This window comes from Anas platyrhynchos, chromosome 7 (assembly GCF_047663525.1).
Source record: "Anas platyrhynchos isolate ZD024472 breed Pekin duck chromosome 7, IASCAAS_PekinDuck_T2T, whole genome shotgun sequence".
Lineage (NCBI taxonomy): Eukaryota > Metazoa > Chordata > Aves > Anseriformes > Anatidae > Anas > Anas platyrhynchos.
In genome coordinates, this window is record NC_092593.1 from 7,109,494 (window position 1) to 7,136,112 (window position 26,619).

At 52.2% G+C, this 26,619-nt stretch overlaps 1 protein-coding gene across 1 annotated transcript in view; it reads left to right on the forward strand.

Annotated features, from left to right (window-relative positions):
- The first annotated feature begins 11,258 nt into the window (after window positions 1–11,258).
- The window catches only part of IGFBP2 (insulin like growth factor binding protein 2), a 50,882-nt gene continuing 35,521 nt past the window's right edge, over window positions 11,259–26,619 (forward strand). The window contains exon 1 of the mRNA XM_027461100.3: window positions 11,259–11,818. Within this exon, the coding sequence (XP_027316901.1) occupies window positions 11,392–11,818 (427 nt within the window). The 5' untranslated portion in view covers window positions 11,259–11,391. The remainder of the gene's footprint in view (window positions 11,819–26,619) is intronic.

Here is a 26,619-nt window from a genome sequence, read left to right on the forward strand (position 1 = left end):
CTCTGCTGGGGAAAGGGGTTTGGGATAGGTATCCCTTGAGAATGGTCCATGCTCTTTAATGTTGCCTTCCCAGTGGGGAGGAAGACCTTGTTGAAGCCAGAGATACTCTACATGTCATCCATTTTCCTGATGCACGATCTGCTTGTCCATCCATCTGTCCCAGTCTTGGAAGAGAGGTGGTGATAAGAATTATGAGTCCCTGTCTTTGTGGGGACCCTGACTGAGAAGCACGGGGCAGCGGCACCCACATGGTGTGAGAAAGGCAGCACCACCTGGCTTTCTGTCGCTTGGCTTTCAGGTAATATTTAGAGACCGTCCTTGCCTCGAGGACTTTATTAGCCAAGAGCAGAGCTGATTTACAGCCTGATTTCTTTAGAAGCGTTTGTGTGCCCAGAGCAGAGCGATACTTGTGTGGAAGATGTTAGACTAGGGGCTGATACTTGGCACTGCTGCAAAGCATTGCCGCAGGAGCTGGTTTGCATGCAGGAGGATTTGACCTTGAACTTTCTCCTGCAGTTCAAGCCAACATCCTCTACCCCCTAGGCCTGAAAAATGTTCCTCCCCCTTGTTTTAAAAATACATTTGTTATGTCTAATATCTCTGGCCAGAGCAGTGCTACAGACTTTTACCCGCAGAGCTATGTGGGTCAGGGGTGGGGGGTGATGTGATTTCTGAGTGGCTCTAGCTGGGCTCACTGAAGTCCCCAGTGCACTTACACCAGCAGAGCTGTACTGCTCTGGGGACAGCTTACTGCGGTCACAGGGACGGTGGGTTTACTGTCCCAGTGTGCAGCACAGCCCTGAGAGGCTTCCTGGGCTCACGCTAGGCTGCAGCAACCCCAGGCTAGCTGTGACATCCACACTGCTTGTTTAAGAGTGGGTTTGAAAACTGGCTGAGATACCCAGAGCTTGGACCTGCTCTGGTTCAAAGGACCTGCCAAGGAGCTCAGGCTCTGGCTGTCTGTCCAGCACCGGAGCAGTGCCTTGGACCCACCCAGAGCATGGGAAGCAAGCCTTGTATTTGAGCTGCAGGGCTCCAGACTTCACGCAGGGCATGTGTTCATGCCTGACTAACATAGTGCTTCATGACATTCACTGTGCTTTTGCCCTTTTTGGAGTCAGTACTTACTGTGTCTGTTGGCAAAATGTGTGTTATAGCACCCTTTGTCCTCATGTGAGAGGTTACTGTCACACTGGAAGGGGGGCATCTACTTGCTTTTCAGGGAGAAAAGTGGGTGTAGGGGGTAACTGTGGCAATTTTGCAAGCAGCAGTGTTGGGTATAGGAAGCCACACAGTCATGTCCTTTCTCAGCCACTCCAGGGTGGGTTCTCCAATGAATTCCCAGCAGTGGGGGATCTGCGAGGTGTCCTGAGAAAGAGAAAAGCTCCACCTGCCTGGGAGGGTGCAGGTGAAAGAGCAGGTGTCACAGTGCCACGTGGATCTTGCTATCAAATCTCTCCAGGTGCTTCTCATCACTGCTGGTTTTGCTGTGCCTGGAGAAGCTGATGTTTTCCCACAGGCCACCATTTAAACCTCGTTGGAGCCCTCGTGCAGGCTGCTGCTGTTGTCGGTGCACAGGAATCCTTGCTGGCTTCTGCGCAGCTCCATGCCCTGACCTGTCCCGTGAAATTAAGAGATGCAGAAGCTATTCCTAGGAGATCCTTTGTGTCCGTGTTTTTCTGGGTAGGGCTGGCCCACAAAAAGCCATTGGGATGGGGCTTGTTTCTGCAGTGGCTAAGTGGCTGGAAGAGTTTGAAAGCTGCATTATCTTCCCATCTCATCAGCTGTGCCCTTGTCGCTCCTCTGTTCGACTCCCCCAGCAGAGGCATGTCCCCGGAGCATGGTGTAGCATGGGACAGGCACCTGGGCATGGCCAAACACCCTCATGAAGGCAAAAGCGAGCAGACAGCTGCTGCCCATCTCTCCCTGTGACACTGTATTGAGCCACTGCCCTTAGTAGTGCTGCTCCGGTAAAACCCACCGTGACTGGGAGCTCCACTGGCCCCATACTGGTGCTGGGCTTCCCATTCTCTCTGGCACCTCCTGATTATTCTGGTGTGAACACTGCCCAAGCTGCTGGAAGGCTGGCTTCTTGCTGAGCATTGCAGGAGGAAGCAGGGAGTCCATGGCTGGGCTTTGCCGAGATGGCACTTTTGTGCCCCTTCCACTGAGCCCCTCTCTGCTGGCATTTCCTGGCTTACATGGCATTAGAAAGCAGCCCTTAATTCCTTTAGGGGCATAGATCTCCAAATCTTGAGAACCTTAACTAGAAAAATCTTGTCTCATTTTGATGCTGTGCAATTCAGAGGGTTACAAGTGGAAAGACAAAGTTTTTTTTTTTTTTTTTTTTTTTTTTTTTTTTTTTTTTTTTAACTTACCCTCCACAGCTTTCTATATCCATTGCAGTTTCTAGCTCTGCTATACCTCATGCGTTCAATTTTTCCCTACACCCTCGCCCTCCAGCTACCAGTGCATGCAGCCCTGCAGAAATTTGGTGTTGCACGGGGCAGGAGCCGCCTTTAACCCGGGTGCTCTGCATGTTGGACCCGGCTCGCCGAGCCCCTGGCATCCGGCAGAGGGCAAGCGAGCTAAGAGAGCAATCCCATCCCCGCAGTCCCTCCGGCGCTGCTCGCATCAGGCCCACACCAGCAAACCCAGCAAACTGCCGGGAAACATCCTTTGGGACTGTTTTGGGCTTCCAGCAGATGAGATCTGCTTATTCTAACTCTTTTTTTTCCGCTCTCTACCCAGCTGCATCTTGTCATTTCTCCTGCCCGGTAACTCCAGCATTTATTCTTTGCTATATTGCTGTACTGGCACAGTCTTATATTCAAACTTTAGCTATTATCCACCCTTACAAGTGTGGTTAGATGCAAGCAGGATGCTTTTGTGTTATTTTTCTTTCTGATGAAGCATCTCCTCCTTTCTTTGGTCCACTCTGGAGCACAAAGGCTTGGATCTTGACAGCAGATTCCCTGGAAAAGCTGCAATTTCCCCAGCCTGCCGGCTGCGAGAAGGAGCAGATCCACCCAAGGTGTGCATAAAGATTGCTCAAACTGTTCCTGCTGCTCTTTTATAGCTGTAGTGCATCCCTACGTGCAACTGTTACCTGTTACTGCTCCAGCTGGCAGGCATATGGTCCCATGTGCTGCAGGACAGGAGCCTAGCTCTGTTCTCTGCTTTCTGGAGATGTGCAGTGCTCACTCTCATACCTGGCTGTGGGGATTCATCAGATTTAACTAGCAAATTAAAACAAAAACAACAACAACAACCTTCGAGTTTGAGATAAAGCAGATATTTCTGGCTTTGGGGGAGGGGAGCGGTCTCTCTTTGTTCTCAGGACAAATTACTGGTGTGCATCAGCAAAGTGATTTAAAGCGTGGTTCGACTCTCAAAAGATGCTGCGGGAGAGGAGCACCAGTTGTTATGCATTTGCTTCCTTTAACGGGTCAGAATTGGGCTGTACGTGCTGCAGGCTGGGAGAGTCGACAATGCCAGAGGAAACCTTGTACTCACGCCTGTCATGTCCAGGCTTCTGGCTTTCTTTGGGTTTTCTGTAAAATCCCAACGTCTGCAATGAAAATAAGTAGGTTTTGCTCCATCTCACAGCTGTTCTAGTAGGTACAAAGAGAGCAACCCATCTATGGCTTAAGCTAAAGGCTGCATTTGCTCTTGGCTGTTCCCATAGCCCTGTGCAGCGCCAGCAGAGTGCCACAGGGACAGACTGACCCACAGGACAGATGGACACTGGAGGAGGATGGATCGAGCACAGAGCAAGAAAGCTGATTAGCTGATTCTGGCTAGGTGGGTATCCCAAAAGCCAGGGTATCGCACAGGGTTTGGGGAGGTGGACTTGGAGCCTTTGTTTCAGAGCAGTGGGTGAAGGAGGAGAACCTGCATTTGCAAATGGCTCTGTAGAAAAGGTCTCTTTTTAGTGGAACGGGTTTCATTCGGAGTCTGCGAGAGACAATAAACAGGAAGTCCCGCAATGACATTTTTATAGAGCTGCTTTGCAGAGCGGGGCTGCACTTAAAATCCAAATTTAGTTTATTTGAGTGGGAGCAGCCTCGTTTTTAATGTCCAATTGCTTTCAAAGCAACGTGATGGAACTTGGCTCAGGCAGTTTCTGATGTCCATGCAAATGCACGCTCAGGATCCTTCCTGGTATCTCCTCAAGAGCCTTTTGCCCTTGCACTGGGCTACACCACTGCTTGTCCTTTAAGACCTAAGCTGAGATGTTTTTGTGAAGGGTTAATTAGTGAGCTGTATTCTGCAGCAGAGATGACTTCATTTGAAGGTTTAAGTAGCTTTTGTACATCAGGCTAGTAAAATTTCCTTGGAAATAAACACAGAGCTATAAACCCAAAATTGTGCTCTACTGTGGGGTGAGACACCAGAATCTTAAATAAAAGGAGACCAATTTTTCAGGTAATTACTAACATGTGACAGCAAGTGATGAGGTGAGGCTGAGGGCTGGTTTTGTTCAACCTGAAGAAGGCAGAGCCAGAGCTGACTGCTGTACTCGAGTCTCTCAAGGGAGGGTTCAGAGGGGATGGAGCAGGTTTCTTCTCGGAGAGGCACCATGAAAGGATGAGGAGCAACAGACATGGGCTGCTGCAAGGGAAGTTCTGACTAGGTATAAAGGGCATAATTCCCAGGAAGACTGGTTAATCCCACAGAGGCTGTGGGATCTCCAAAAACGGTCAAAACTGGACTGGACAAGGCTGTGGGGCAACATTTTCCAGCTCTGAAGGGAACCTCTGGTGGTCTCCAGGGCAGCCCTCTACATTGTACAGCACCTGCTTGGTTGTGGTGAGAGGCCTCAGGAGGTGCTGGTTGCAGGGTCCCCAGGGGACTTCTTGGTGTGGAAGGAATACACAGCCTTGGGCAGAGGGGACCCACCCTTGTTATTTCTGCCCTACGTTTTCTTTGGCAGGCTGGCAAGGAAGAGGAGAGCTCGTTAGCCCGGCTCCATCTGTGTAAGAGGAACCAGCAAGGTTCAGAGCTACAAGCCAGGAACAAGCAGTGGTGCTTGGCCAGAAGATCCCAGCAGTGGTCCTGCCTGTGGGCTTGTGTAGAAATGTATAAACATGCCAAAGAAAGGCAGAGACTGGCTGCCACAGGAGCGTCCTGCTGGGGGAACCCCACAGCTAGGCTCTGGGTCCCAGCAGGGCCGCACCAGCACAGGAGGTCTCACAGCTTCACCTCAGTGTGAGGCCACCCAGCCCACCTCCTCCCACAGGTGCTGTGCTTTGAAGCCCACCATCAAATCCCCTCTGCTGAGGTCCTGTGTCTTCGTGCCATGTTCTTAGCTGAGCACCGTTATCAGTCGAGTGGCCGCGATGCTCACCAGGGCACGTTCACCCTTCCTGAGGAGCTACCAGGCCAAACGACACCCAGGCCTGGTCCCTGCCTTTCTGCTGGGCTGCTGCTGAGGAGGGCCAGGGCTGTGTCTGGAGGCAGAAGGGCAGAGCTGGCGCTGCTCTGCAGTGCCCCATGAGTGGGAGCTGCCCAAATCCCTGAGCAGAGGTGGGACAGGGCCTGCTCGAGGCTGGGGGAGCTGGGGACCCGCAAGCGCTGCGTCCCCTGCTCCTGGCTGCGTCTCCCCGTGTGCCAGCCCCGTCTCCAGAAGAGATTCAGACCTGAGAGAGGTGTGAACACACGACCAGGGCACTGGGGAAGGCCCTGCTTTAGAAACAGGGGGCCAAAGGCAGCGTGGCCCTGTGTGTTCCCTGGTCCAGGAACAGCTGCAGCTTCCCAAACAGCCAGCAGACCGCAAGGGCGTGGGGTTTCCTTTGTGTTCGGGGTAAATTTTGGTGCACCTTCAAATATTTCCCTTGCCCTGGGAGAGCTCTGTGCTCCGGGTTGAGATCTGCATGGTCTGTCTTGTCCCCTGCCAATATGAGACTGTTCCCTGTATTTTTTCCAGTGCTTGTTTTATTCGTCCCATGAGGCAAATAAAATTACTTCCCCTAGGAGGCTTTGACACAGGCAGATCGAGACCAGCAGCTGGAGTCTTTTCTTGCTACGTACTCGCACCACTCTTTCCTTTGCCTTCATCCTGTTCCACTGGAGCACTTTCTGTGGGCTTGTGTCAGCAATCCCGGCTCCTCACGGGGCTGCAGCCCCTTTCTGCTCCGCTCCCGCGTGCTGTGTTGTTACACAAAGCAGCATCGCAGCGTGGTGCCTAGGAAAGAGCTGTTTTCTCTCCTGAGTAGATTCTCCGGAGTTGTTATTACTTTTCCAACAGCAAATACAAAAGCAAGTGGAAATGTTGGCTGGTGCTGCTAATAAAATTCTTGAGCATCTACGTGTGCTTTGAAATGCTTTCACCCCACTGCTCTGCTCAAGGGGTACCAGACACAGGGGAAAGCCTGTCGACAGAAATGTAAAAGGGATCTTTGGATTCTCAGATTCGTCAGATTTGACCTAAATCCTCATGGAGGAGAAGGAACAGGCCGGGAGGCTCTGTGGCTGGCAGGTGTGAGCAATGTGGTGGCTCCCACACCACCACAGGGCCCTTTAGCCACCCACTTCAGACGGAGATTTGATTAAAGTCGGAATATTTCTGCGAAGATGTGCTGCTACCTCTCACTGAGCTGAAAGATCTTCCTTCCCCTCCCTCAGCTTCCTCTCCTTCATCCTCACCAGGTCCTCTTTCAACAGCAATTAACCCAGGACCGGCTGAAGTTGGGGACATTGCCCACACAAATCCTTTCTGCTCTTGTTTTATTGTCCCTGTAACCCGAGTCACGGTGCCTGACTGCCCTAGGTCAGTATTTAATCCTTTCTGCATCACCTCCTCCTGGCCAGCTGCTTGATTTCAAGCTGCTTTTTACACTTGAGACTAATGCTGGCTTCTTGGTGGGATGCTTAGGGATGAGCGAGAGGTTTGGCTACCGGGGAACACCACAGCTTGGAGCCACCACCATGGCTCCATGCCCTCCCACGAACTTTAAGCCTGGCTTAACTCTAATCAGTGCTACAGAAACCTAAACAAACGACCTCAGGCCAAAGCATTCATAATTACTGGCTCAGGCTCACAGATAATGAGTTTAGGGCTGCTCTAAAGCCATCTTAGATAGGCTCCATCTAAAGGCCTATAATTGACCCTTCTGCTGACATCTGAACTCTGCCCGGTTTGGGGAAGAGCAGTTTGGGGAAGGAGGGGCTGTGGGGGCTGCGCTTTGCTGTGGGTGTGTGGTGAACCCCAGTGCACGGTGCTCTGCACACCTCTTCCCCCTTCGCTCGCGGTCTGTTTGCCAAATCTCTGGGGAGAAAGTGAGAAGCTGACCACCGAGCACATCCCCACAGCCTTCCTCCTCACCGCCTTCCCTTCCTCATCACCTGCTCCTCTCCTGGGCAGCTCTGGGAGGCGGGAGGCTTTTTGCAGCACTTGACAGAAAGTGCTTTGTGTCAGCCTCTTGAACGGGAGGCCTCCAAAAATACCAAGGCTCTTTTTTTTTTTTTTTTCTATTTATTTTCCTCTTCTTATTTTTTTTTTCCTTACCCCTAGAGCTAAAAATGAGGGAGAGAAAAATGCAGGAGGACACATTGTTTTCTTTTTCCCCCCACCCAGCGCTGTAAAATACTTCTTAATGGTTGGGAGCAAGAGGATCTCCGGGCTGGGCCTCCACTTTGTGTTTGCGAGTTTATTTTTCTTAATTCATCCTTGACAAAGGACAGAGCCATAAAAGACCCGACCAGCACGTCTGTGGGAAAAAACTGCCCTGAAAAGGGTCGGAGGAATACTGTAGCATTTACAAACAATCCCGAGGGCTAAAGCCTCTGTGAGATGCGGCTTCAGTTATAACTTGCCTTTCTAGGAACAAGCCTACATCTGTTTGGCAATGCCATATTTTGTAGGGTAAAATAAACCCTTGAGAACAAACAGGCCAGCTTATGCAGAGGGGTAAATGCCTGGGAACAGAGCTCACTTGTTAATCCTAAAACTGTCAGCAAAGACCCACTGGAGAAATTATAGCCGGCCATGGGCACTCAAGCTGTTTTCTCCTCGCCTCCCCCCACAAGCACAACAGCTGTAAAATCTTCTTTATTGTTCTTCTCTGGCCGAGGAGCTCGGCAGCGAGGTCTGTGGTGGGAGAACACGGGCAGCATCTGCCCCGCCGCGCTTGCACCAAGAAAGTGGTGGTGATAAAAAAACCACGGGGCACCTCTGATGGAGGCTACAAAGAGGGAAAGCCGGCTGGATCCCTCGTCGGAGCTGCACATTTCTTTCCCCGCAGGGTCCTTACGTGCAAGGTCCTGCTGCAATTTGGGAAGAAGCCCCTTCCCTCCCCCTCGGCTCTCTCCCTGCCCTTCCCTTGCCAGCTCCAAGCTCTCCCTGGGGAAAACCCATTTGTGCACCAGCAGCCGACAGCAGGGTGCTTATCGGGCATCTGCCCCTGCCAGGAGTTATTAATGGCACGCCAGCAAGCGCCCCAGCACAACGGGCCTCGCAAGCATCGAGCGCCTGCTGAAGAAACGGGTTTAAATCCTCCCTTGGGGAATGACCTGCCGGCCACCTAAAAAATGCAGGATCACTTCACTTGATAATTAAGTTCAGGCCATCTCTTGTGCTTACACACGCAGAAACCCAGATGTCAGCCTGGTACGAGTCAAAGCGCCGGGCTGCTTTTACAGCCCCAGCAGCACGGAGAGCACGAGGGCACAGCGCTTGCCACTGGAAGAAAACCTACTTGGAATACTTGGAATATTTAACTGACTGCAACAGATAATTAGCCAAACCCTCTTACGCCTCCAAATATAGATTCATTAGTCATATGAAAATATCTCATTGGAACCAAATGTGAGTCATTAGTGAAGTCAACGGCAGATCATAAAAAAGGTACGGAGAGCCTCCCCCCCCCCACCCCGAAAAGTCGTGAGTGTGCAGCGAGAATAACTCGCTCCCTTGTCTATGGAACATCTGCTCGCAAATCCGTGCTAAAGGGAGGCTTTGAGGGGCTGCTGTGTGCTGTGCGTCCCATTTTCCCACCCTGAGATTTGTAGGAGTAATAAATGCAAAGTCCTTTTCTTTTCTTTTCTTTTCTTTTCTTTTCTTTTCTTTTCTTTTCTTTTCTTTTCTTTTCTTTTCTTTTCTTTTCTTTTCTTTTCTTTTCTTTTCTTTTCTTTTCTTTTCTTTTCTTTTCTCTTCTCTTCTCTTCTCTTCTCTTCTCTTCTCTTCTCTTCTCTTCTCTTCTCTTCTCTTCTCTTCTCTTCTCTTCTCTTCTCTTCTCTTCTCTTCTCTTCTCTTCTCTTCTCTTCTCTTCTCTTCTCTTCTCTTCTCTTCTCTTCTCTTCTCTTCTCTTCTCTTCTCTTCTCTTCTCTTCTCTTCTCTTCTCTTCTCTTCTCTTCTCTTTCTTTCTTCCTTTCTTTCTTCCTTTCTTTCTTCTTGGCTTTTAAAGGGACTTTCTTGACTCACTCAGGCTAAATTTCTGGTTCTGTCATGCAAAAGGGGATTTTGTAACATGAAGTGATGAAGCAAAACAAAAATATCTTCATTATTTGCTTCTAATTTCAGGGCAATGTTTTTGTTGGCTTGGAGTTTTGGAGTCCCTTGCATTCTGAGCAGGGAGTGCTGCAACCACATGCCGCTGCCGCAGGGACCCCAAAAGTGACCGGGTTCCTCCAGAAGTGACACCAGGATGGCTAAAATCACCACGAGGTGCAAAGATGCGGCTGTAGGATTTCACAAAGAAAGCGAGCTGGCAGCTCTTTCATAACAACATAGCAGAAGCGTGATGGGTGGTCAGAGAAAAGGACCCTGCCTGATTAAACCCTTGTAAAAACCTGAGTTATTTCTTGGGGGGTGGGATGGGAACATGTGCTAGGTGCCGGGACGCACACTGTGGGTTTTGCAGCGTGCCAGATGCCACAGACCGCTGTTCCTCTCTGGGCTCATGGCTCCGGCAAACAAATGTGTTATAAAACTCCAAGGCCATGAGTAATCCCGTGCCAAACGTCGTGTTGCATGAGAGGCATAAGCAGCTGCACTTTGCATTTGCCTTAATTTGAGAAGAAAAACCCAAACACCAGCAAACCTGCAGCAGAAAATGCTAACGCTGAGTGCCACAGAGCCGGCATTCCCGCGGGTGAGGGAGCTCCAGCTCTCAGCGCCTGGCTTTAACCATATCATCCCACAACGATGTTAACAGGGATTTCCAGCTTCATTAGCCCGCTTGCGTTCCCTTGGCTTCACTATTAACATTTTTAACTAATGAAGAAGTCAGTCACATCCGTGTGATGATTGAGGGTCTGCATCCCAGTCTGAGGGCCAGCATCCCAGTCTCAGGGTGAGCATCCCAGTTTCGGGGTGAGCATCCCACTCTGGGGGTTGGCGTTCCAGTCTGGGAGTGAGCACCTCAGTTTGGGGTTGAGCATCCCAATCTGAGGGTCAGCATCCCAGTTTGGGGGTGAGCATGCCAGTCTGGGGGTCAGCACCCCAGTCTGGGGGTCAGTATCCCAGTTTGGGATTGAGCATCCCAGTTTGGGGGCGAGCATCACAGTCTGGGGGCCATCATCCCAGTCTGGGGGTCAGTATCCCAGTCTGGGGTCGATCATCCCAGTCTGAGGGCCAGCATCCCACGCTAGGAGCCAGCATCCCAGTTTGGGGGTGAGCATCCCAGTCAGGGGGCCATCATCCCAGTTTGGGGGTGAGCACCCCACTCTGGGAGCCAGCATCCCAGTCTGGGGGTCAGTATCGTAGTTTGGGGTTGAACATCCCAGTCTGGGGGTGAGCATGCCAGTCTGGGGGCCACCATCCCAGTTTGGGGGTGAGCACCCCACTCTGAGGGCGAGCATCCCAGTCTAGGAGCCAGCATCCCAGTTTGGGGGTCAGTATCACAGTCTGGGGTTGATCATCCCAGTCTGGGGGCCAGCATCCCAGTCTGGGGGTCAGTATCCCAGTCTAGGAGCCAGCATCCCAGTCTGGGGGTGAGCATCCCAGTTTGGGGGTGAGCATGCCAGTCTGGGGGTCAGTATCGTAGTTTGGGGTTGAGCATCCCACTCTGGGAGCCACCATCCCAGCCTGTGGGCCACCACCCCAATTTATGGACCACCACCCCAATTTGAGTGCCACCACCCCAATCTGCTGCCAACACCCCCCATCACCTCCCCCCCTCTCCCCCCCCTTCCCCACTCCCCAAATCCCCCCGCTGCTCGGCGCGGGCCGGCTCTAGGACCCAGCGCGTCCCCTGCAGGCGGGCGCCCGGCCCCGCTCCGCACAGCAGGGCTCGGGCTCTCTCCCCTCTCTCTCCCTCTCTCTCTCTCTCTCCCCTTTTTTCCTCTCTCTTCTCTCCGAGCCGTGCCGAGCCGCGCCGCCGGGGGGCCGAGCGCCTCGCGTCCCTCCATCCATCCACCTGCCGGCCCCGCCGCGCCCTCAGTCCCGCCATGGCGCTCGGCGGGCTCGGTGCTGGTGGTGGCGGCGGCGGTGGCGGCGGTGGCGGCGGCGGCGGCGCCGCGGCTCGGGCCCCGTGGCCGCGGCTGCTGCTGGCGCTGGCGCTGGCGGGGCCGGCGCTGCCCGAGGTGCTGTTCCGCTGCCCTCCGTGCACGGCCGAGCGTTTGGCCGCTTGCCCCCCGGCTTCCCGACCGCCTTGCCCGGAGCTGGTGAGGGAACCGGGCTGCGGTTGTTGCCCGGTTTGCGCTCGTTTGGAGGCCGAAGCTTGCGGCGTTTACACCCCGCGTTGCGCCGCCGGTTTGCGCTGCTACCCCGATCCCGGAGCCGAGCTGCCCCTACAAGCCCTGGTGCAAGGGCAGGGCACCTGCGCCCGCCGCAGGGATGCCGCCGAGTACGGGGCCAGCGCCGAGAGACCCGCAGGTGAGACCCCCCCCCGGGAGCTGCTGGAGCACCGGGGGGCAACGGGGGGGACCCCACCGGGAAGAGGGGAGCATCCCCTTGGAAGGGGGGATTTGGGGTTCCTCACCCCCGGGGTGATCCCTCGGAGCATCCCCTTGGAAGGGGGGGTGCTGCTGTATGGGGAGACCGGGGGTGGTGGGTGGGAAATTGGGGGACCCTGCTGGGAGCCAGGGTTGTGGGGTTGCACAGGGGTTGGGGTGTTATGGGGGAAAAAAAGCCCCAGTGGGGGGATTTAGGGGGAGATGCAGCCAAGGGGAAGCCCTTCGGGGAGTAAGGGGAGGTGGAGGTGCACAGCAGGGCTTGGTGGGGGGCTGAAGGCACCCCAAAAAGTGACCGATGCCCTAAAAGTCCCAGACCATGCGCTGGCTGGGGAGCTATGATATGGGGACCCCCAGCCCCATGACCCCAACGGAGCCCACCGCAGAGGTTGGGACCCCCTCTGCCCTCCTCCCCAACCCGGGCACTGGGTGCTGGGGAGCAGCGGGAGCATCGCGGAGCACCCAGCCCTAAGGACGGGGCGCTACAGGCTCCCGACCTGTTGCTGCGGGACGCAGCTCTCCCGGGGATGCCGATGCATGGGTTTGTGAGCTCCGATCGAGAGGGAGAAGCAGAAGGAGAGAAGGAGAAAGAAAAAACTGGCGGTGCAGGGAACTTTGCACGCCGAAAGCTGCTGCTTCGCTGCAGGCACTGCGGCCGCTGCGGGCCCCGCTGCTGTCCCCCTCCTCTGCCCGGCTGCGGAGGACACGAGGATGGGAAATCCTGCTCGGCTACAGCATACGGGTGTCAAGGGAGTGAGTTTTCCACTCGCCAGAAGAAGCCAAGGGCATTTAGATTTCAGGAATCTGGCGCTGACTTCAGGCTTGTGCTTTTGGAAGAGGTTGGGGGGGAGGTGGGGGGGAGTGGGGAAGGCTGCAGAGATGGGTTAAGAGGTGGTTTTCTGAGTTAACGCTGCTTTTTTGGTTTTATGGTCCTTTTTTTTTTTTCCAGAATTTTTACATTACTTCACCGGGTGTTTTGCTTGATTTTACTACCCTTACTCCTTCACAGTGCATGTGATTTATTTGACCATATCTCTGTGTGTATGTAACACGCACACACTCCTATATAAATAGCGCAGTTTTAGAACACTTTAATGTATGTGGTGCTCTGTAATGTCCATAGGGGGTGAATAATAAAAATACTGGCACATCTTTAACCAGCGTGATGTGAAACATGCAGCTGGAATATTCACAGTCGAGCACGTCTTGGCAGAGGAGCTTGGACATCCAGAAAAGGGTTCGCTCTCTTCAGATTACAAAACTTTTAACAGGTTGCTGAGGCCATTAAAAAAAATATATATAAAAAAATAAAAAAGAAAAAAGAAAACAACCCACAACAAAAACAAAACCCCGACCGGCCAGCTTCACTTGATGCTCTTCTGTTCAGGCTCACATCTCTGCTTCCATCTGCAGCATGCCTGCAAAATATATACCAGGGAGAGTTTGCTTTTCGTTCAAAGCAGTGACAGGGAAAGCAGTCTGGCACCCGAAGCGCAGGGATTGGAATTCCCTTTCAAATGCTGATGTCAAGCTTGTTTCACCAGTGCCCCGAGAGCAGGTTTTTGCCTGCAAAAGGCAGGTGTTGAGCCTTTTTTTTTTTTTTCAAATGTGCTTAAAGGTATTTGCCCTTTTTCCCCTTTCCAGCTTGAAAAGGCTCCTTTGGCTGATTGAGGACTGGAATGCAGAGCTCGTGCTATTCCTAAATTAAGAGGTTGGCAAGTTTTTTTGTCCCTGATGAGAGGCAGAAGGATTGCCCAAATGAAACAAGGAATAAAACTCTGCAAATTCTCCTGCTGTGGCTCCAGCATTGTTTAGTCTTCCACTTAGGTCTGTAAAGCCAATCCTGAAATGGTTGTAGGCGGAAAGTAACATAAACCACCATGTAGCTAGGAAGCAGGGGATGTTGCTCATTGCACAAGAGGCTTTGGGTATTTTGAAGATGTTGGGAATGTTGGAACAAAATAGCAGCAGTCTGTGGAAATCAGGCTGAGAACCTCTACCTCCTCGGGGAGCCGGGGGCACGAACTCCCGCTGATGGAGGCAGCGAGATGGAGGCTCAGCACCTCCAGGGATCAGGGCCTCTGAAATAGTTTCGATGCCACTGGACCACACTGTTTTCCAGTTTATTTCAGGTCATCGTGTAACAAACTTTACATGCTGCTGCCTGAAGCACACGGGACAGAGGGTTGTTATTGTGCGCGAAGCTCTCATGCCAGTCTCCAGTGTATTTATTTATTCCTGCAGTACGGCCGGGAGGTCTGCGCACCATTTTAAGGCTGAGTAACGGGCTGGGCACGTGGAGCAGAGTGAGGATGGCCTTTGTGTCGTGTTAGCACTCGTGTCCCTGTCCCTGATAGCCATCTTCTGGCTAAGCAGGTCCGGGGTGGCCCAAGACCCCAAGAGGAGCTGTACTCAGAGCCAGCTTTGAGAGGCGTTTTGGGTACCATGGGATACCCAGGCTCGTGCTGTCAGCCCTGCAGAGAGCCAGCCCCAAGAAACGAGGCAGAGGTTTTTCTGTCGGATCAGCGACCTGACCTGGCTGAGGGCTCAGCGGGGTGCTGGTGCTGCTCCAGGGCAAACAGAGGGAGCCGTGCTGGGAGGTGGAGCAGGGCAGAGCTTTGCAGCGTCAGCAGATGGCCCAAAGCGCCTTGCCTGAGTTAGAGGATAGCTGAAGAACATCTGTTTTCTCCTCATGGAGACACTACCCTAGGATTAAAGCTCGTCTCTCAAAGAGTTTTGCGAAAGTGACCAGTTAAGGGACTTTTTTCCCCGTTGGCAGTGCAGTTCATGTGGGTTTGTAGTCCCGTTTTACTGTGTTGTTGGGATATTTGTGCTAATGGAGTGAGGTGCCCCTCTGAACCCACTGCTGGCTGCTGAGTTCTGCTTCAGAATCCCACTTTTTTAGCAAAGGAAATGCGTCCTGCAGCCTATGCTACTCAGGGCAACCTTTCCAGATGGAAGGAGAGCTGGGCAAGGACCGTGGCCTCAGGCAAACTTGAACTTGCAAGGCTGGGGCTGTCCCCTTCACCTGGTCAGGGGCTGCCGTGGAACAAAAACAGCGTCAAAATAGTTAACTGTTAGAAGAGCAGCTCCTTTTAACATGCAGCTCAAATCCTTATTTGGGTAGCCCCAAATGCCACACATCCTTCCTTATGGGTCAAATGTCAAAACCTCCATTTCCCCTTGGCAGGCAGCTGCTAAAAGACAGTTTAATGTATTGCTCCAAAACACAGAAGACTCTGAGGCTGGAGGTAGCATAATATAAGTGGAATTTTAACAGCAACTCGAAAAACATGCCAGCAATGCTATGACTACATTTTTCACATCCACTGAATTGCCAGGAAGACTTCTGCTTCTCTCCAGCTTTTCTAGGGAAACCAAGCATTTGTTGTCATCCGCACGTGCGTGCGTGTGTGTGTCCCTGTCCTTCTGCCCCCACGGTTTCTGCCCCTTCGGTCGGTGTGACCAGGTCTGACAGAGCCTCGGAGGCTGTGAATTTGCTGCCTTGCTGAAAGCAGGTGAGATGCAGAGGAGAGCCCTTCTGGGAGCATCCCCTTTGCTCCGTGCCAGGCATCTTTTGGGGTGGAAGCTCATGGGCATGGGAGAAGTTCATGATGAGTGCTGCAACCAGGTCTTCAGCCTGGCTTGTGCAAGCTTGGGCGTTACAGGACATCAGAGAAAAGAGCTGCAAGAAGCCAGCCTGCTGTGTTAATACCCCTGCAGCCGCTGCTGCAACTCTCCCCCGGCTATACTGAAGGGCTGCAGAGCTCTTTGTTGTGGAAGACGTTATTAGAAGTGAAATGCAATTAATAACAGCTCTGAGGATGATATGTGAATGAAAAAGCATACAGCTCGTCCGTCCTTGTTGCCTCTGGGGCTTTGCCAGTAGATGGACCAGGTTTCCAAGCTCTTCTGCAGCAGCTGTGTCTGGTCAAGGACTAAACCCATCAGGTCCTGGGCCGGTTGTCATCTTTAAGTATGAAGATAATAAATAACACCTTGTGGAGCAGCTTCTTGACAATAATGCTCCTCCAGGCCCAGGCCCGCTGGCTTTGCTGGGTTGGGGGTGATAGCGGTGTGAAAATGGGCTGGAGGGAAGGGGGAGTCTGGGAGGATTTCAAGGCTCTGGCCCAAAAGGAGAAATGTGTTTTCATGCTGTCCCTTGGCAAATGATCTGTTTCCTTCTTGCCCTTTGCAGTTGTTTCCTTTCCTCTGGGTTTCAGGCTCATGCTCGCTGAGCGTGGTATTTGTCAAGGGAAGAGCGAGAAGCCCCGTCTGTGAGAAAGTCCATGTCGTTTGTTTTATCCACATCCAGGAATTGAGCCGAGATAAACAATTCAGGAGGCAAAGCAGCAAAAAACTGGAATGCGAGAGGTGTATTTGTGTTTGGCTCTGGGCTAGACCTGGCTGCAGCATCAGCTGGGGCTGCTGTGTCCGACCGATGAGCTGTTGGCATCATTGCCCACAGACACAACCGGGTTTCGGAGGACAGGGTTTTGTCTGGTGGCACTTCTGTGCCTGTTCTTCCAGGGCAAGTGTTCATCATGAAGGGGCTACGAGGAGCAGCAGTTGTCCTGTGTGCATTTCTGCTTGGATTGGGCTACTCCAGCTTTCTGGGCCTGGTTACAGCCCAGCTCCCTCCTGGGGCTGTGATTCCTTCGGGGAAGGTCTTTTGTTTGAGGCCAGCAGAGCAAGATGAAGGGCAAGGTAACACGTGAAGATGCTTTTAAAGCATTTCTGTCACACGAGGAGGACCGAGCTCAGGCGTGTACTGAGTTTCCAGATGTTCCTCCCTCTTCCTTGGGAAGGTGCTGTGCAAATCAGCGTGCGTGTAGCCGCTTTGGAGGGTGTCCTTTAACAGCACATATTGAACGCATCGGGCTCTGCTTTCCATCATGGTGTTGCTGACTGTTTGCATCTGCCAGAGAGGCATGTGTGTCCTCAGTGGAAGACTGAGGCTTTACCAGATGGCATTAGTCTCGCTGAGAAAGCCACTTTAGTCCCCCGTGCCTGTTCCCTTGCTAAAATCTTCACTTTTCTGGCTGCTTATTCTGCTGGTTTAGCTCCCTGAATCTTTTCTGTCTGGGATCAGCTTTGTACTGATGCAAGGGACATGCTAGGAGCCCAAGGTCAGGCCCAAGGGTATGGGAGAAGGGGGAGCCACACAGAAAACCTGCCTTCAGCACACCGAACCCCTGGCTGAGACATCTCTGCCCACCTTCAGCAGCCGCCGCCAGCAAGCTGGGAGGCGTTCGACATTCATGAGCTGGCTGAGTGTGCCCTCATTAAACACGCGAGCTGACATCTCATTACACGCGAACGTGGCGCGGTGCTTATCCGGGGCGAAGGCTGAAGAGAAAAAAGGGTTAGAGCGTGCTTATGGCAGCCTTACAGCAGCTCAGCGTTTGACAGCCTGGGCTCCGTTGTTCTCGCTGCAGAGCTGTGTTGTAGTTGGTGTTGTGCCCTACACGTATTTAGCGAGATAGCAGTGGGAAGATAAAAATCTCGTGCTGCGTCAGCTTGCGATAGAGAGAAATTGTTTGAGAAAGGAAAGGGTCAGTAATCACATGCCTTTCTTATGGGCTGGAATACAGAAAAACATCAGGTCACTTTTATAAGCCTTAATCTATCTTTTGACATTGCGGCTTTTATTCTGAAGAAAGCCGCACTGTGCCTCTTGGCTGGTAAGGGAACAAGTTCACTGCCTGGTGCTCTCTGTAGTCAAAGATCCCATTAATTCTGCCGGCCGCGAGGAACGATTTCTTGGTATTTCATTCTGGGCTGTAATTGAGAGTGACACAAAGCGCTGGTGGGAATTGGACTGTGTTGAAATCCGTGCTTTTCCTTACAATTTTCTGCAGATAGAACAGCTCAGGTGGGATGAGGGGATTTTTAATGCTCTGCCCTTGAAATTAATAATGTCTCCACCGCCCTACTGTCTGGAGGCGATTTTTGAGAGGAGTTTCTGTGCCTCCTCGCATCTTGTCCTTGTAGCCAGGTAATGCAGCGTACCTACAGCAGTGAAGAGCTGTTGCAATCACTCGCATGACATCTTCTGTGGGAGAGTCCCAAAGCCCTACAGCGCAGGGAAAATTCATTAAGCAATGCCCAGTACTTCTGATCGAGACCACAGCAAATTTCCCTGGAAGATCTTGGTTTTCAGACTTCAGTCCGGGCAGCATTTTCTCAGCTCTTCTGGTTCGTACTAAAAGACCCAGCCCATGCTAGTGGGCTTCTCTTGGCTTGGTGATCAGGTTTTCTGATGACCTTCCCGTATTGTTTTAAAACTAGGAAGGGGTGGGCATCTGATATCTGTGTCCCAGGAATGTTTGCTTTTCGGTCTTGGGGGGACTGGTGGGTGAAGTGAGTTGTAGAAAGCATTTTTGTGGTTTTTGGTGCCTCCGGTGAGGATGTGTGTGTCCTCCTCTCCTGGAGGCAGAGCTCTGTATGTCAGAATTCCCAAATCTTATTCTGAAGGGGAGCAGTACAGACCCTAAGTGGTCCCAGCGAAGGCAGAAGAGCAAAAGCAGAAAAAAAAACTGGCTGGAATTTGACTTTTTTTTTTTTTTGTCTGGAAAATTGCTCGGGGGCGATTATTTTCTGTTTGAATTCGTGAGGGTTTGTCTGCGGCGCCGGGGGCGAGGTGCGCGGTTCAGCTGCGAGCGGAGCTGGAGGGCGGCGCGGGCTTTGCAGCCAGAGCAATGGCAGGCCTCCCACGCGGCCCATGTGGAAACGCTCGGCTCTCGGCGCGTTCGGCGAGCGGGCTGCTCGCCTCCATCTGCTGCCGTTTCATCTGGCACTTCAAAAGCAAGCAGAAACGGGGAGAGGAACGCAGGTTTCGCATGAGGAGGAGGAGGAGGAGGAGGAGCAGGAGGGGCGGCCAGAGCGGGGCCCTCATCCTCCTGCGTTTTTGGGGTCGTGGTGGGGCTGTGGCCTATATCTACGGCCGGGCTGTGGAGCTGATGGTATTGTGGACAATTCAGCTTGGCAGCTGGGAGATGAACCTCGGTGGCTGGGTTGGGAGCTCCCTGAAGTGCCTTGGTTTGTGTCCTCTGGGTCTTGGCCACCAGAAGGGTAAGGCCGTGTGGGTTGTAAGGTCAGGGTGGTTGGCCACAGTGGCATTTCTGTTGGTGGTGAGGCTAACCCAACAGCCCTGTGGCTTTCCACGGTGCTTTTCTGTTCCTTCTGGTCCTCCTCAGTCGCCTCATCGAGCTTTTGCCAAAGGCAAATTCCAGTTACCTGGGTGAATCACGTCTTGTTTTTTGGGGACACTCATCGGGGGTGCTGCAATTCACCTTCTGCACAGCTTTGCTCTTCTAGGCTTGCAGTTGAGCTAATGAAAATGCTGAGAGGTAACACTGCAACGAGTCTCACCACTGCTTTCTGAAGGTTGGAACAACTCCTCCAGCATCCATCCGAGGCTCTGGCAAGGGACCTCATAGTCAGACTGGTCAAGGACAACGGTCCTGTGGTAGAACCTTCTCCCTTTCTGCACTATTGAGCTCCAAGAGCCTTTTCTTTCTGGCACAGTACTTAACCACTGACCAAGTTCGATGCAATCCTTGATGTGTAGAGGGTCCTTTCCCTTCATCTGAACACAATATGAACCTGATTGACGAAATGGCAGGGAAATCAGTGCTGTAACATCTTGATCCAACTGTGGTGTGAATGTTAAATCATCTGCCATGGTGGACACTGGGATCAGGAGGCCTGAAGCAATGCATGGACATAGTAGGGGACCTTCTCCTTTATCCGTGGTGAACAATCCTGCCTCCATATCTTGTGTAGAGGTGGTTTGGGGAGGATTTTGTTTAAACTGTTAGAAATCCAACCAGTCTGTTATACAGGACATTTGAGGCAGAAAATCTGGGTTCCTGGTGGTGTTCAGGGAGCCTGACCATTTTTGGGACTGGATGGTGGGACAGCAGCAGAGGTATTATTTGAGGCTAACCCTCTAACCCATCACTAAATTTAAAGAGCAGTCCAAAATTTTTTGGGAGAAAAAAAAGAGACTATGGCAAAATGGTGCCTTCTTACACAATAGATTGGCTCCCTGTGGGTATTCTGAGTCATTTTGTTGTTGTTGTTGATTTTAGTGACTGAAATAAGTTTATTCCATGCTTTTTTTCCTTGCCAGACCCCACAGACCCTGTCACCCCCAGCTCACAGGGAGCAAGACAGATTCCATTAATTCTTGTGCATTATTGAGGGATTTCGGTCGATGGGATTCTTGCCTGAAATTTCTCTGTGGAGGAGCCTGGCTTCCCACTGACTGCAGATGGGACCCAAAAACCTCAGGCTCCTAGCAGGCCCAGTGGAGCTGTAGGAATACATTTTTTAGCGTGTCCAGGAGATATTCGGTACCCTGCTCCTTTCAGGGCACCTGTCATTGAGAGAGTGACCAGGGCTGGGCGGGTGGAAGTGGTTGGTCTGCAGGGCTTTGAATGCCGTCAAGCTGCTTGATTTTGGAGGTCTGGCAGGTCTCGACCTTTGTGCACATGACTGGGGCATGTCTGGTCTGGGGGCACCGGGAGGAATTTGGCACGGAGCCCTGTAAGGCAATGGTCCTATTTAGTAAAGCTCGGGCTGTGGGAGTCGGTGCGAGGAAATCACAACATCCGCTTGGGTTTCTGCAGTCTCTGTCCTGGGGGCCAGTCGAGTGTTGAAGGAGGCCACAGGAATCCTGCTCGTGACCACAGCCAGATTAATGGCTATTTTGGCAGCTTTTCAGGAGTGAGGAATTTGGCCACTTTCATAATAATGGCTAGAAATTCCACATGAATTAATTAGTTTTATTACAGGACATGTCCTTCCTGCTCCTCCAGGGCTGCCTGAAACACTGAACTCATTACTTGAAGAAATGAAAATAGTACTAAAAATAAGAACTGGTATCCCAAGCCTTTGTCAGGAAATGTGCAGAGTACACCGACATCCTCCACCAGACGTGCTTCTGAAGCTGTGGCTTTTGGCCAGATGAGATCTGAACCCAAGTTTTAGATCAATTGCAGCCACTAAAATGCCCCAGCCTGCTCTACAAGGGTGTCTTCTCTCAGCCTCTTGGCCCCTGCTCAGCTTACACCATCCCTCTAGGCTTTTTAATTAATCCTGCAATTTCAGTTTAATGTAGCATTCACATCTGACCCTTGGATGTTTTATGGCGGAGGCCGTGCACCTTCAGCTCTCTCCCACCTCTGTGATGAGTTTCCATAGTGCTGCTCCTGCCTTGCAAGGACCCTATTTGTATCTGTGGTAGGAAAGTGCTTGGAAACACCCATGGGAAAGGGTCCTCTGCACTTGAGTTTTGGTCAAGGGAATGCCATCAAAATGACAGCATGCGACTTTGGAAGGAGCTACTCAAGAGTAGCCAGAATAACTGTGGACTAAGTAAATATTTTGGGAGCCCAGAGCTGATAACTTTCCCCTGCTTACGTTTGTGGGGAGTCTGTCTGTAAATACTCACCGCCTTTCACGTAGCTTTTTAAACAAATGTGCTCAGTGGACTCAGTGTGCTCAGTTTTATTTGAGTCTCCTTTTTAGAAGCACTGATGTCCTGAGATTTGCCTGTTGGGAAGGGGCAGGTGTGCAAAGTGAGCCCTGCTTGCCGGTCATTCCAGTGTTTGCTTTATGAATATTGCTTCAGAGACTTGTGTATGGACAGGGGGTTCTCCGTGTGAATCTGAGCAGCTCCACCTTTGTGGATCAGGATGTGACTGGCTTGCTTTTTTTTTTTTTTTTTCTCCTATTTTGGAGGTGAACATGGCAAAACTGACCAGGGAGGTGATCAGGTTCCTGCAGGTTCCCACCACACAGAAAATGGCTTGGTTTGTGCTCGGGCCTCTTGGGAACTATGACTGTCATCCTACAAGGACTAAGGCCAGCTGAGCTGACAACGGATTAATCACAAATCTTTCAGCTTTAACAAAATACGCCTGTTAGAAAAAAAAAAAAAAGAAAAAAGAATAATAATGCAGAGCGCTTTCTTCTAATCTCAGTTGGTTGGACAGCTTCCGACTTTCTAGTAATGACTGTTATTGATTTCAGTCCTTGCTTACCTCTGTTTTGTGTTTATTCTGTCTTTTTATCAGTTTGATTTCAAGGATTTGTTACCTTAACCCCTGGCCATTGGGCTGGCCCTTCGTGTCCTGAAACAGACCTTTATGAATTCAGGCTGTGCTCAAAATGCTTGGGCAGTGCGAATATGACTGGGCAGCAAACCGAGCTGGCCAAAGGTCCATCAGCCCCATAATCCTGCCTTAGGTGGTGGCCAGTAAATTGGGCATTCATGGAAAAGGGTGAGTATGGGGTGAGCCTTGCCTTCAGCTGCCCTCCTGACTTCTAGCAGTGGGGCTTCAAGTGCCAGGGAAGCAAACCCTCAGCCGTGTACGTGACTGCTGTGTCTTGAGGCGTTGGGCAGGAAGATCTCCACACATAAGACCAAGATGGAGTTGCTCTTACAAACCCCATTTGCTGCCTGCTGGCATCTCTCATCGCTTCATGTGCCTGGGAGCAGCAGCCGCGGTGAGAAGGGAGTTTTTTTTTTCCCCCCAGTTCTTTTTTTTCTTTTTCCCCTGCCCATGTGGGGATAGTTGCCTGAATGCATAACCCGTTCATGGCATCCCATGATGAGGCTGCATTTTAGGCAGCTGAATAATGCGTCCTGCTTGTCGCCCGTCATCACTACCCATGTTCAAGCCTGACGTTGAGCTATGTGTTGAGTGTGTGAATGCTCCTCTGGGAGTATTTACAATCCGCTCTGGACTGTCCACTGCCATAAAAAATTACATTTTCGGCAGTAAGCTCTCGCAGCTTTTCTCTCGAAGCAGTCCATGGTGGATGCCAGCAGATGGAGGAGATATTTTTTAATGGGAGGAATTCCCCCAAATTTCTCCATGAAAAAGCTGTTAATGATCTGCGTAGTGGAAATCAGCAGGGCGAGGAAGGTGTCCCTGTGAGCGGGCAGCAGACTGGGCTGTGCTTTGGAAATCCCTGCAGCCGTGGGCTGAGCAGTGTCAGCAGCAGGAGCGGGGCAGGGCTGGGTTGGGCTGACGCCGGGACCTGGGCTTGTTGTGCAAGGCTCGGAGCTTGCAGTTTGCCCTGCACGGGAGTTACCTCGAGCCTGTTGCACCTTTTTTCTCTCCAACCCTGCAGGCATGCACGGTGCCTGGAGGGCAAACAGCCACAGCCCGTGCCTCCGGGCAGGGCAAGAGGGATGGGGACATCAGGGACAAGGTGCTGTGCTGATCGGGGAGGTGGAATTTGGGCTGGGGGTGCTGGTTTTGTTGCAGGAGCATTGCCACGAGAGCATTTGAAGTAGGATCCTGGGCTGTCGCTGCCAAAAATGGAGCAAATGCGGGTTTTCCCATGGCAGCGGTGGTGAGCGGCTGCACTTCGGAGCAGGAGATGTGGCGTTGGTCCCCTCATTGCTGAACCTGCACTAACGTGGTGCAGTGCTGCTGTCGTGCCCCGGCTTGTGGTGTGGCTGGGTTTGCTGTTTTGGGCTGGTGAGTCAGACCCGGGGCAGCCTTAGGCCAGAGCTGCAGGTTCGCCCTTTTTCCATGCATGTGTTCAGAGAGGCAGCCTGCTCTACCCGGGCACTGAGCAGAGGAGCCTGACCTTCCCCCCAAAACCCTACCCTCACGCAGGGACCTCAGTGCGGGTTCAGACACCGAAGTCTGGGCAAACACATTTTGCGGGGCCACCTGGAGGACTCCTGCCTCTCCTGTGTAGAGGGACGTACCCGGGAAGCAGAAATAGCAAGTGTCTAAATGTCACGGCTGCGTTCCTGCCGTCGGAACAGAACTCCCTATTTTCTTTTGACGGCAAAAATCAACTTCCCCTTTCCCCCCAAGCTGGCTGCCCGTGGCCGTGCCCTCGCTGCGGGTATGCAGGACGGCTCGGGTCAGCCTGAAAGGAAAATGCTCCCGCTGCGGGCTTTTCACTGCCTGGCTTCTTTCTGAAAAAAAAAACAAAAACGTGCCGGGCTTTCGCTGCTCCTAGTGCCGGGCTGTAGCTGGATTAGGGTACGGCGGCCTCGTTTTGGAGCTCGTCTCAGTTTTGGGCTGCTCTCATCCCCTTCTGCATCCACATTTCTTAGACTAAAACAGCCTGCGAGGTGCTCTGCTGCTGAACGCTACAGAAACCACGGTGGTGCCACACACGGCATGTGCTGCCTAGTTGGAACATGCCGGGGTGAAGAAACCTCTGAAAACCTCCAATGCAAAATCCCCGGGGATTTTTTTGGAATTCATTTTGATACTCTTTCCAGCAGCAGAAACCTGGTCCTCTGTGGGGTGGGAGCCTGGTGGGTGAACCAAGAACTTGGTCCCTGTTCGCAGAAGGCTTCTGGGGGCCCTTGGGGATCTCCTTGGTGCCGAGAGGGAAACACACCATTATACCCATGCTGAGCAATGTGCTCACCCCAGTCCCCCTTTGCCTTCGTTGGTAGCTGCTGTTCCTGTCCTTACAGCCTTGTACATTCTTCCCATTGCATCTTTTTTTTGGTTTATTATTTTCTTTCTGCTACGAAGTACTCTCTTTTTTCCTCTCTCTTCCTCTTGCTGCGTTTCTGCCAGCCTCGCCTTCTCCCCCTGCGCCCACTCTCGGGTTCACTTTGCATATTTTCACCCAGGTGCTGGCAGCCTCCTTTGGACCCGTCTGGCTCGGTGGAGACCTGCTCAGACCTGCAGAGAGCACAGAGAGCAGCCGGCGGGGTCCGTCCTGGCGCGGTTGGGAGTTGCAAAGATGTCGAGGGAGACCAGAAGCAAAAAAAAAATAAAAGAGCTCCCATCTGAGCATTTTTAAAGAAAGGGAAGATCAGCCGTACTCTCAAAAAACGGCCCTAAATAGCCAACCACCAGCTTTTCCTTTGCCTGGGATGTAAATGCTGTCTGTCTTAGGTCCCCCGTTCAAACTCTGTGGTCTTTCCAAATGATGATACTTGAGCTCATGGAAGTCCACCAAATCCAGTCTCCAGACCATGCCCCTGAATGCTGTAGCCATTTGGTTGCTTTTATTTGTATGTTTTTTCCAGTTTTTGCTGAAATTGTGCCACAAGTGTACCTCCTCGACGGAACTGCTGGTACTTAGGCTCCCTCTTTTTTTTAGAAGGATTTCTTTTCCTTCTAAAAACACCAAAAAGAAGCCTCGTGTTTGACCATAAGCAGACCTTTTTGACCTACCAAACAAAACAAAAGCCCAGAACATTTTCTGTAAGTCCAGTTTTATTACCACTTCCCTTTCTTCCAGGTCATCAGCCAAGCCAAAAGACCCCATGCAGCTGCCACATCTTTGCACAGTCCTGGTTTCTGTGCAAACTCAGAGTTGCTTTATAAAAACGTGTGCAAGCATTTTAACTACCTTGATTATTTTTTCTACTTGCATCTGGAGAGAGCGTCTCCTTTTGTTGCAGCTGTACTGAGATGAGATCTTTTAGTCCTGGCTCTCCCCCTCAAAGAGCAGGGCAAGGAGAAAGCCATCAGAAGCTATGGAGAGGGCAGCACGATGGTGAACACCAGTGGGACTTGAACTTGACACGTTCAAGCTGTATGAGAAGGCTTTCCTGGGGCTGTTGTTGACCCTCCGGATGGGTACACCTGTAGTCATCTCCTTCCTCTCCCTCTTACCAACTATCTGAGGGATTCCTGGAAGCCCATCCCAAAGCTGGGGCGGGTGGCTTGGCACCACGTGCAAATCCTGCACCCGGGCTGCTCTTTCACTGTTGCCCATCCCCTTCCAGAGGCTTTGGGGCAGCCCTGCACGGGAACTGCCCCGGTTTGGGTTGGCAGGAGGGCTGCCGAGGCAGCGGCCCTGCATCTCCTCGCTCTTTATTCCTGTTACCTGGGGCACTGTCTGTCTCCTCAGCATGCAAATTACCCTCTGCTTTGCATCTCCTGTAATTCAAACCGGTGCAAATTGCTTTCCTCTGCTGCCGATATCCGTTTTCTGACCTAGCGTTTCTGCTGTCGTTGAGTTTTGGCCTTCACCCTTTCGGGGCTGGCACCCACTGAACCCGGCTGAGAAAGTGGCCCTTTGTGCCGAGCTCTTTGGAGGAACCGGGGAGCTTTGCCTTCCCCGCTGCGAGCCTTTTTGGCCGGCGAACGCCTGCCCTGTTCTGGTGGGGAGGGATTTCGGGGTGAGGGGGAGGTGAGAGCGCTCCTTGTGCTCGAAGAAAAATGATGAATGACTCTCTTGTGCTTCTGAACAAAACCAGGAAATCAGAAGGGGGGGTGGGGGGGGGGAGGGAGAAAAAAAAGCAAAAAAAAAAAAAAAAAAGGAGGAAATGAGAAACAGTAAAGAGGCCTCCCCCGCCTTCATATAAGCAATCACTCCACAGCATCTGGAGCCCAGTAAAAGGGCCGTTCCCAGGAGCTCAGGCACTCGCCAGCCACGCAGATCTCCTCCGTGGGGCTTGCTCCGCTGTGTCTGCCCCGTGCCCACCGCCGCGGGCAGACCCGAGCTCCATCTCAGCAGCCACCGGCACCGGAGGTGCACGTGTCTGCCGGGGCTGGATCCGGCCCCAGGACACGGTTGCATTGCTGTCGGCTCAGCCAGAGCACCCGATACGGTGTTTATGCTGGCGGGCTGCCCTACGCCGGCGTTGTGTTACAGCGGTGCGGGCAGCACGACACCCGATCCAGCCTGAAATCTGCTGGAGCAGAGTCGTCCCCCCCCGCCCTCCGCCCCCAAAAATGTTTTGGGCGCAGTAGATATAGCAGGGACGAGAGC